This window comes from Triticum aestivum, chromosome 7A, assembly GCF_018294505.1.
Source record: "Triticum aestivum cultivar Chinese Spring chromosome 7A, IWGSC CS RefSeq v2.1, whole genome shotgun sequence".
In the NCBI taxonomy this organism is placed as follows: Eukaryota; Viridiplantae; Streptophyta; class Magnoliopsida; order Poales; family Poaceae; genus Triticum; species Triticum aestivum.
The window spans coordinates 497,548,833-497,560,220 of NC_057812.1; the positions used below are offsets into that span (position 1 = coordinate 497,548,833).

At 51.2% G+C, this 11,388-nt stretch overlaps 1 protein-coding gene across 1 annotated transcript; it reads left to right on the plus strand.

The window, feature by feature from the left end:
• The first annotated feature begins 6,828 nt into the window (after positions 1-6,828).
• On the plus strand, positions 6,829-9,274 carry LOC123147793 (leucine-rich repeat receptor-like kinase protein THICK TASSEL DWARF1). The gene has a single exon (XM_044567109.1). The coding sequence runs from the start codon at positions 7,493-7,495 to the stop codon at positions 8,759-8,761; it is 1,269 nt and encodes a 422-aa protein (XP_044423044.1). The 5' UTR covers positions 6,829-7,492; the 3' UTR covers positions 8,762-9,274.
• The last annotated feature ends 2,114 nt before the right edge of the window (positions 9,275-11,388 follow it).

Sequence of the window (11,388 nt, forward strand, 5' to 3'; positions counted from 1 at the left end):
ATTAACTCCTCGCTTCGGAAATTATCCGGAGATCCGAAGACCACTTCAAGTGTAACTGAGCCTGTACAGTTGGCCTCTACACCTGGTATGACGCCTTTAAAGGTCGTTTTAGTGGGTTTAATCCTCGAGGGATCGATGCCCATTTTCCGCACTGTATCCTGGTAAAGCAGGTTCAGGCTGCTGCCGCCGTCCATAAGGACTCTAGTGAGGTGAAATCCGTCAATAATTGGGTCTAGAACCAATGCGGCGAATCCGCCATGACGGATGCTAGTGGGGTGGTCCCTTCGATCAAAAGTGATCGGGCAGGAAGACCATGGGTTGAACTTTGGGGCGACTGGCTCCATCGCGTATACGTCCCTTAGCGCACGCTTCCGCTCCCTCTTGGGGACGTGGGTTGCGTATATCATGTTCACCGTCCGCACTTGTGGGGGAAAACCTTTCTGTCCACTGTTGTTCGGCGGCCGGGGCTCCTCCTCGTCATCGCTATGCAGCCCCTTGTCTCTGCTTTCGGCATTTAACTTGCCTGCCTGCTTGAACACCCAACAATCCCTGTTGGTGTGATTGGCTGGTTTTTCGGGGGTGCCATGTATCTGGCATGAGCGGTCGAGTATTCGGTCCAAACTGGACGGGCCCGGAGTATTTCTTTTGAATGGCTTTTTCCGCTGACCGGGTTTAGAGCCTCTGAATCCGGCATTAACTGCCGTATCCTCAGCATTGTCGCCGTTAATGCGGCGCTTTTGCTTGTTGCGACGCGACCTGCCACTGCTGTCCTTGGTATCCGAATTACCAGGGCTCTTGGTCATGTTATTGCTGCGAGCTAGCCAGCTGTCTTCTCCCGCGCAAAAGCGGGTCATAAGTGTCGTGAGGGCTGCCATAGATTTCGGCTTTTCCTGTCCTAGGTGCCGTGCAAGCCACTCGTCGCGGATGTTATGCTTGAAGGCTGCTAGGGCCTCTGCGTCCGGACAGTCGACGATTTGATTTTTCTTGGTTAGGAACCGTGTCCAGAATTGTCTGGCCGATTCCTCTGGCTGCTGAATTATGTGGCTAAGGTCATCGGCGTCTGGTGGTCGCACATAAGTGCCCTGGAAATTGTCGAGGAATGCGGTTTCCAGGTCCTCCCAACAACCAATTGATTCTGCTGGCAAGCTGTTAAGCCAATGCCGAGCTGGTCCTTTAAGCTTGAGTGGGAGGTATTTGATGGCGTGTAGGTCATCACCGCGGGCCATGTGGATATGAAGGAGATAGTCCTCGATCCATACCGCAGGATCTGTTGTGCCATCGTATGATTCGATGTTCACGGGTTTGAAACCCTCGGGGATTTGATGATCCATTACTTCATCTGTGAAGCATAGTGGGTGTGCGGCGCCTCTGTATTGGGCTATATCACGACGCAGCTCAAACGAGCTTTGTCTACTGTGTTCGGCCCGGCCGGATTTACTGTATCCGGAGTGACGATTACCGTCTCGTGCCGTGGGGCGCCCACGCGATCCGTAGATCGATCTTGTTTGCCTTGCCTTGTCCTCCAATATATCTCGCAGGTCTGGCGCATTTTCCCGTGCCTTGGTATTTTTTGAGCGGCGCCGGGGTGCGGCTTGAGTGGAGGGCCAAGAGGCCTCTCTGTCGCGGCCACGGGGTGGCCGGTCGGCCGCATCATGCGCTGGTGATGTAGGTTTAGGTGCTTCCTCCTCTAATCGGGGTAGCAACCTGCGCTTTGGGTAGCTCTTGGAGGGGCGTTCGAGTTCATACTCTTCGGCCGCAAGGACTTCAGTCCATCTGTCGGCTAGCAAATCTTGATCAGCTCTAAGTTGTTGCTGTTTTTTCTTGAGGCTGCTCGCCGTGGCCATAAGCCTGCGTTTGAAACGCTCTTGTTCGACGGGATCCTCCGGCACGACAAATTCGTCGTCGTCGAGGCTTGCCTCGTCTTCGGAGGGAGGCATATAATTATCGTCCTCGACCTCTCTGTCTGCCGCTCTCTCATGAGGGCTGGCTTCTCCATCCTCCTGTGCTGAATCTTGCTGGAGGTGGTTGTCTTCGGCACTGTCCGGGGTGTTATTATCTCCCGTGCCGGAATCACCGTTTTTGCTTTGGCGGGATTTAGAGCGGCGCCGCTGACGCCGGCGCTTAGGCTGCTTCTTGGAGGGGTCATCCTCCGCTGTTCCATCGCCATTGCCTTCTTTTGGGGTGTCCACCATGTATATATCATACGACGAGGTGGCTTTCCAGTGCCCTATAGGCGCTGGTTCTTGATCGTCTCCTGCATCGGCGTCCATACCGTCGATGTCTTCGGAGTCGAAGTCGAGCATGTCGGTTAAATCATCGACAGTGGCTACGAAGTGGGTGGTGGGTGGGCTTTGAATTTCTTCATCATCCGCATCCCAACCTTGCTGACCATAGTCCGGCCAGGGCTCTCCTGATAAAGAGAGAGACTTTAGTGAATTCAGAATATCGCCGAAGGGCGAGTGCTGAAAGATGTCCGCGGCGGTGAACTCCATGATCGGCGCCCAATCGGGTTCAATCGGTAGGGGCGCGGAGGGCTCGGAGTCTGGAGAGGAGTCCGGCTCCTTGGAGTCACGGTCTTCGCAGAGAATAGGGCTGGTGTTCAGCTCGATCGCCGTAGAGATTGCAGCTCCCGAGGCGGTGTCCAACCACCCATCCTCGATTGGCGTAGTTGGCTCCTAATTAAGGGTCGGAGCTGATGCGGGTGCGGCCTCCAGGGCACTGTTCGGCGGCAGAGCTAGATCATGCCCATCGTGACAGTGCGGCGCGCTTGGCTGCGGCTCGAACCCGTTGAAGATCAAGTCTCCGCGGAGGTCGGCCGTGTAGTTCAAACTTCCAAATCTGACCTGATGGCCAGGGGCGTAGCTTTCGATCTGCTCCAGATGGCCAAGTGAATTGGCCTGCAGTGCAAAGCCGCAAAATACGAAGATCTGTCCGGGGAGAAAAGTCTCACCCTGGATCGCATCGGCGTTGATGATCGGAGGAGCCATCAGGCCTAAAAGTGACGACACAGAGGAACTCTCAATGAAAGCACCAATGTCGGTGTCAAAACCGGCGGATCTCGGGTAGGGGGTCCCGAACTGTGCATCTAGGCGGATGGTAACAGGAGGCAGGGGACACAATGTTTTACCCAGGTTCGGGCCCTCTTGATGGAGGTAAAACCCTACGTCCTGCTTGATTAATATTGATGATATGGGTAGTACAAGAGTAGATCTACCACGAGATCAGAGAGGCTAAACCCTAGAAGCTAGCCTATGGTATGATTGTATGTTCGTCCTACGGACTAAAACCCTCCGGTTTATATAGACACCGGAGAGGGCTAGGGTTACACAGAGTCAGTTACAATGGTAGGAGATCTACATATCCGTATCGCCAAGCTTGCCTTCCACGCCAAGAAAAGTCCCTTCCGGACACGGGACGAAGTCTTCAATCTTGTATCTTCATAGTCTAGGAGTCCGGCCGAAGGTATAGTCCGGCTATCCGGACACCCCCTAATCCAGGACTCCCTCAATCATCCTACCAGAGGACATTGTCGCCTACCGGAACGCATAGGCATCGACAGAGGAGGAGCCCCAGGAGTGGGAAGCTCAAGTGGTCACCACCTCAGCACTTTCACATGGGACCAGATTGCCACTACAGATGGTGATTACCAAGCTAGGAAAAAGCCTACTTGGGGGAGTACGTATTTCCCACCGACATTAAATTCATGTTCACACACTTCATTCCAGTTGCCGGTGTTCATCCTCTTTCATTGTATAATCCATGTTAGATTTATTTTCTCGCTTTCTTCTTTTTGTGTGTTTGAAAAACTTTGAGAAAATCCAAAAATATTTCTTGCTTCTTTTTTAGTTTTGCTCAGACTCAACCGGTGCCTCCTCGTTGGTTTCTGCATCGAATTCCTTCTCCTCTCCCTAGTCGCATGCGGTGGCGATGCACTTGAAGATGGATGCCATGCCTACAAGTGCCTTATGATGGTCGGAGACTACCATCATGAGAGTCTCTACCACCACTCTTCATGACTCCATTTTCATAATGAAAATGGGGACTGTGTGGCCCCTCTGATGTAGAAAATTACCTCCAGGTATCTAAGAGCACATGCGTGGAGGTCATGGTTTGATTTGCTACTGATGTTGTCAAGGTGTTTGGACTGGAGCACATGAGAGAACCAATTGTCGAAGACATAACAAAACTCATGGTACTTGGATAATTAAAAGGATTTCCAAGTATGCTTGAATCTCTGTATTGCATCGGTGAAAAAGGAAGAACTACCGATATGCTCAACAAGGACTATACCAGGCCCATCATAAAACACCCATTGTCATTCTTGAAGCAGTTGCATCACAAGACATGTGGATTAGGCACTCTTTCTTTGGCATGTTAGGGTGTCACAATCGCATCAATGTGTTGTAGCAGTTTTCCATTGTTTGCAAGGTTGTGTGCGGGTCAAGCTCATGTGTGCAACTACACCATCAATGGGCACGACTACAACATGGGTTATTATACCATCAATGTGTTATGAAGGATGTGGAGAGAGCATTTGGAGTGCTCTAATACGTCTCCAACGTATCTATAATTTTTTATTGTTTCATGCTATTATATTATCTGTTTTGGATGTTTTATATGCATTAATATGATATTTTATATTATTTTTGGGACTAACTTATTAACCCAGAGCCCAGTGCCAGTTTCTGTTTTTCCTTGTTTTTGAGCTTCGCAGAAAAGGAATATCAAATGGAGTCCAAACGGAATAAAACTTTCGTGATGATTTTTCTTGGACCAGAAGACACCTACAAGACTTGGAGATGAAGTCAGAAGATCCACGAGGCAACGACAAGCCGTAGGGGCGCGCCCTAGGGGAGCGCCCCTGGCTTGTGGCCTCCTCGGGAGTCCCCTGACCTCCTACCTTGGCCTATAAATTCCCAAATATTTCCAAACCCTCATAAGCATCCACAAAAATATTTTTCTGCCGCCGCAACCATCTGTTCCGTGAGATCCCATCTTGGGGCCTTTTCCAGTGATCTGCTAGAGGGGGATTCAATCACGGAGGGCATCTACATCAACCCTATTACCCTTCCGATGAAGCGTGAGTAGTTTAGCTCAGACCTACAGGTCCATATCTAGTAGCTAGATGGCTTCTTCTCTCTCTATGTTCTTCAATACCATGGTCTCCTTGATGTTCTTGGAGTCCTATCCGATGTAATCTTCTTCTGCGGTGTGTTTGCCGAGATCTGATGAATTGTGGATTTATGATCAGATTATCTATGAATATTTTTTGAATATCCTCTGAATTCTTATATGCATGATTTTATATCTTTGTATTTCTCTTCGAATTATCGGTTTGATTTGGCCAACTAGATTGGTAATTCTTGCAATGGGAGAGGTGCTTAGTTTTGGGTTTAATCTTGCGGTGTCTTCACGTAGTGACATAGTAGGGGTAGCGAGGCACGTATTGTATTGTTGCCATCAAGCATAAAAAGATGGGGTTTTCATCATATTGCTTGACTTTATCCCTCTACATCATGTCATCTTACTTAAGGCGTTACTCCGTTCTTTATGAATTTAATACTCTAGATGCATGCTGGATAGCGGTCGATGTGTGGAGTAATAGTAGTAGATGCAAGCAGGAGTCGGTCTACTTGACACGGATGTGATGCCTGTATGCATAATCATTGCATTGGATATCGTCATAACTTTGCGCTTTTCTATCAATTGCTCGACAGTAATTTGTTCACCCACCATATTATTTGCCTTCAAGAGAGAAGCCTCTAGTGAAACCTATGGTCCCGGGTCTATTTACCATCATATATTTTTAGATCTATAAACCAAAAATACCTTGCTGTAATTTATTTACTTTTATTTTGTTTTCCATTTTAGTAATCTTTTGTACCTATCTCTGTCAGATCTCAACTTTACAATTGACCGTGAAGGGATTGACAACCCCTTTATCGCGTTGGGTGCAAGTGTTTGATTGTTTGTGCAGGTACATAGATTGAAGACTTATTTGTACCTTCTACTGGATTGATACTTTGGTTTTCTAACTGAGGAAAATATTTATCTCTACTTTACTGCATCACTCTAACTGAGGAAAAAACCAACGCAAGCTCAAGAAGTAGCATGCTCCAAGTTCATTTTGCAGTTGTTCGTGAACCTCCTAAATGATGGGACGCGAAGACATTGTGGGAGGTAATGTCAGTTCATGTGATTATGCATAACATGATTATGGGTGATGAGGGTGAAAAGTTCACCATGATCTGGAATTCCAAAACATGAATGGCCCTATACAGCTTCCAGAGCACAATCCAACGACGTTCACGGATTTTCTTGAACTGTGTCGTCCTATTCACAATTCACAAATTCATGCACAACTTGAGGATGATTTGATTGAGCATCCATGGACATTTCATATGGACAATTAAAGCACACACTCGAATAAGTTAAATTAAATTTGAACTATTTTATTTGAAAACTTCACGATTCGAATGATTTGAATTTCTGTCACATTGAAATATTTATTATCTTTGAGTCATTGATGCACCGTGATATTTATCTTTCATTGTTTTTTTTTGACGAAAAGATGGTCATAGGGCAATATTCCATTGATTAATCAAAAGGAGAAATACAAATTGCAGTAGAGCTACAGTTAGGGAGATCGGCGTGTTTTGGAGCTGATTTCCAGCCGGCACGACCAGTATACAACAACATCTTTCATTGTTTTCAATATCCCTTTCCCAGCGATTCAGTTAGACAAGCATTTGAACAGGTAAAATCCCGTAGAAATCAAGTTAGCTCCGCTCAACGTTGCATGCATGCATATGTATGCTTCATTTTCAATTTTGTGTACCCGAGTCCTCGAACGTGGCTATGAATGCAGGCAATGTGGAAGCACGACGCAAATCTGCATCGCACACCCGACCAGCGCGCCTGCCCAGCCACGCTAAATAATTGATTACTGTTCCACAGTGCGCACAGCAGGAGCGGAATACTTAGCAAATACGCAAAACCGGCATACGAGCGAGGCATAATTGCTCCGACCCATGATGACCAGACCCAGAGGTGGTGGTTGTACAACATCCAAAGACATACTCATACCCGCGCCGTACGGCGGTGCGGGTGACCGGACCGGGCGGTACGCCCCGCCCCCGTCTCCGTCTCCGACACCGGTCACAGCTCACAGGCTCAGCAGCAGGCCTTTATCCCACCCTGACCGTCGACGTACACCCACCGACCGCGGGGTAAAGAAAGTGGCAGGCTAATCCGCTGTTCATTCTTAAACCCAACCCAGCCCCAGATCCTGATCCCACTCGCCCGCTGCCGTGTCCTTCGCTCGTGCTCTCCTCCTCTCCCCCACCCCACCACCACACAGTCCTCTTGCTCGCTTCGCCAGTTCGCTCGAGCTTCGCTTCACTCCACTCCACTCCCCAGTGGACTCCATTTCCCAACACCCCGTCCGCCTCAGAGCTCGCTTGTCCGCTTCGCAGCGGCCGAGGCGGCGCACATGGCGCTGCGCCCTCCGCTCCTCCTGCTCCTCCTCCTCCTTCTCCAGCTGCTCGGCGCGCGCGCGGCGCTGCACGAGCGGGACGCGGCGGCGCTGCGGGACGTGCGGGCCGGCCTGCGGGACCTGCCGGGGTCGCGCTTCTTCGAGTCCTGGGACGACGGCGCGTCCACCCCGTGCGCCTACGCCGGCGTCGTCTGCGCGCCCGACGAGGACGACCCGTCCGGCGCGCTCCTGCGCGTGTCCGTGCTCACGCTCGGCACCGGCCTCTCCGACTCCCCCGGCCTGGCCGGCAGCGTCCCGGCCTCGCTCGCCAGCCTCACCGCGCTCACCGACCTCGTCCTCTACCCGGGCCGCGTCGGCGGCTCCATCCCGGAGGACATCGGGTCGGGCCTCCGGCGCCTCAGGCTCCTCTCGCTGTCCGGGAACCAGCTCACCGGGCCCGTGCCCGAGTCCCTGGCGGGGCTGCCGGAACTGCACACGCTCGACCTCGGCAACAACCGCCTCGAGGGCGCCATTCCCTCCGGGCTGCTGCTGCCGACTTCGCCGAGCCTCAAGGTGCTCATCCTGGCCAACAATGTCGGCCTCTCCGGCCAGATTCCCGACCAGTTCCCCAGCTCGCAGCTGTTCCACGTCGACCTCAGCCGGAACGCGATAACCGGCGCGCTCCCGCCGCTGCCGCCGACGCTCCGCTACTTCTCCGTGGCCGGGAACTCGATGGAGGGGAGCCTCGACGGAACCTTCGCCGGCAACGGCCAGGGTCCGGCCGACCTGGCATTCCTCGACCTGTCGATGAACGACTTCTCGGGCTCGATCCCGCCGGAGGTGTTCGCGCTCCCGAGCGCGTCGTCGCTGCTCCTGTCCCGCAACAACTTCACGGGGCCGCTGGCTGTGCCGGCGGCGCCCGCGTCGGCGACGCCGCCGTGGTCGGTGGTGGACGTGAGCCACAACGGCCTCACGGGCGAGGTCCCGGAGGCGCTGGCGGCGGCGGGGAGCCTGTACGTGAACAACAACAAGATCTCCGGCGAGGTGCCGGAGGCGGTGGCCCGCAGCGTGTTCGACGGGCGCATGACGACCTTCTACGCGCAGCACAACTTCCTGACGGGGTTCCCGGTGCCGCCGACGCCGCTGCCGGACTCCGCGGCGCTGTGCCTGTCCTACAACTGCATGGACCTTCCCTCCGCCTCCGCGGCCGACGGGTGCCCCACGATCGGCGGGCCCCTGGAGTCCAGGCCAGCGGACCAGTGCCGGAGCAGCGGAGGCGACGGCTGAGCCTTCGCCGCGCGCCGACGCGCCGTGGACTGACAGGCGGGGCTCGGTCGTCCCGTCTCCGGCTCCCGCGAGGCACGGGCGGGTCACTCACTCACTCACCCACCGGGTTCACGCATTTTGGTTTGTCCGGTTGTTGGTTCGGGCCGTGGTTTTTCATGTGATTTTGGTTTGAATTTACTCGTCGTCGGTCGCGCAACGGTCACGCGGCGGGCGACGAGGTTGGGTTGGTGTTGGTGCGTGCGTGTGTGCTGTTACTCACTCGCCGGTTTGGGAGTGTACGTTGCGTCCAAAAGGAATCCGTGGCGGCCTCGGCAGGGCAGTAATGCCAATTTAAGCATTTCGGCCCATGCCCTGCCTACCGCAAGAGGACAACCTAGTGTTGTGTTGGCGTTGCTACTATGTATAGATAGCTGGCTGCCTTGCTGATTGCACTGGTCTTCTTTGTTTTTTTGAGTACCTGATTGCAGCTACGACTCCTTCTGAGACGTCGAGTCGAAATGTTGTATTTTCATAGGTTCGGTGTCATACAATCGTACTCCTATTTATTTGTTTTTTTGCGAATAATCGTGCTGCTGATTTTTAAAGTGCAACTGTCTACGGACGCGCCGATAAGTGTCACACGTGTGGGCGTTATCTGCCCACACATTTTGTGTGGTGTATAAAAGGAACAGTTCACACACCTACGTGGACAAAACAAGTAATGCCCACACATCTTTTTTTTCCTTCCGATCCCTCTCACACATGTGTATGGGCGAAATAGATAAGCCCACACGCCCTGTACATCAGGTCTCGTACCTCATGGTCCCCATGCCCCGCGTGATAGTCACCGCGCGTCTCACAGTTGCCATGGTCCAGACCCTCGTCCATATTCGTTTAACTGCAGTTGCCATGTCGCTGAACTTCGGTTGCCATGTCGATCAACTTCAGTTGCCATAGTTGCTCAACTGTAGTTGTCATGTATGGTCTGGTCTACTGCAGTTGTCATGATTTCAAAGGTTTAGAAGTTGTCACCTACTAACACTAGGCAGTTGCCATGTAGCACTGAAAAAGGATGGTAAAAAAACATATTCGGGTAAAAGAGAGAGTTGCCATGTGCTCACAAGCACGCTAGGGCAGTTGCCATATAAAGAGAAAGAGTTGCCATCTGCTTACGTGCACGCTAGGGCAGTTGCCATGTACCATGCAAAAACACCTGGCAATTCGGGTAAAAAAGAATTGTCATCTGCTTACAAGCAAAGTTAGGATAGTTGTCATGTACCCTGTAAAAACACATGGCAACTGCCAGCTTTGGGTGTGGGCGAGAAGATGGGCGTGTGGGCGAAGTGATAAACACCCACACACTATCTCCCTCTGCGTGCGTGAAAACTGGTGTGTGAACGAATTGCTAAACGCCCACACACCAGCTCCAGTGTGGTGAAAAAGAACGTGTGGACGATCGGATGAATGCCCACACACCAGCTTAGTCCTACGTGGCATATAAAAACTGCACATAAAAACTGCTAGAACATGCTAAGATTCGTGTAGAATTGATTGGACGAGAATCTATACGTGTGGACGGGTTATCAGACGCCCACACGTGTGGGCGTTAGGGTTTTCGTTGTCTATTGCTTTCTTTTGCTGGACAAATCATGGTACTATTATTTGTTTATATGCAGAGGCTACAGAGAAAGAACGTGGTAATCATTGCTCAAAATGACCCCTCTTGCATAAACGACCCTTCAAGATGACTGTGGTGCCTTCAAGCACTATGTTTAGGTCAGGGGCCACAGGAGATCTTTTACCGCCTGGCGTATTTAATTTTACAGGGACATGTAATAGAAACTGTTTGGTTGCACTATAGAAAAATGCAAAAGAAACCCTATAAGATTAGGTGTATAATACGTCACCGAAAGAAAAAGAAAAAACAATGGATTGGACTCAAGGTTTCTTCTTCTGCTGGGACTGCATACAAGGTCATACAGAAACTCATATCTCTACTCTTATAAAAGATTGAGTTGATGGTGATGGTGTGCCTGTCATCGTATAATATAGTCCGTTTGATCTATATCTAACAAATAGAAAGTAAACTGTGACAATTTTGCAAAAGGATACCCGCACCTCTCCTCACACTTGCAAATAAGGACTTCCCTCATTCATCATTTTCTCTCACAAGATAAACTACTCATACAAATGCATCTTGATGTTCCTGCAACGCATGGACATCTTGCTAGTAAGTTATAAAACCAGAAACCAAACATGATTTATAGGGAAAATGCTAAGGAATAAATTCTTCAAATCCCTATGAAATTCCTTTCAATGGAAGTGGCCCTTACATTCTGAACTTAGGAAACAAACCATATGAATCGATGAATTTAATCATCTTGCTGATCCTTGGCATCGGATTTTATAAAACAAGCCATATGAATTGGTGGATTATTATAATCTTACTGGACCCCTTATAATCTAGCCGCCGCCGCGGCGAACTCCCTCCTCCTCTTCCTTTGTCGTCGCTGGGCTAAGCCCGGGGGCCGACGATGGTGGCGGGGGATCTCCTCTCTCACGCGCCTTCAGGTTGGGGTGGGACCCCTAGGCATGTGGCGGCGCAGCCGATCTGGTTCTGCAGGGCGGCGGATGGCAGCGGCAGGTGG

What these genes read in the sequence shown, in the direction of transcription:
- LOC123147793 (XM_044567109.1), top strand. Translation starts at nt 7,493, where the DNA reads ATGGCGCTGCGCCCTCCGCTCCTCCTGCTCCTCCTCCTCCTTCTCCAG.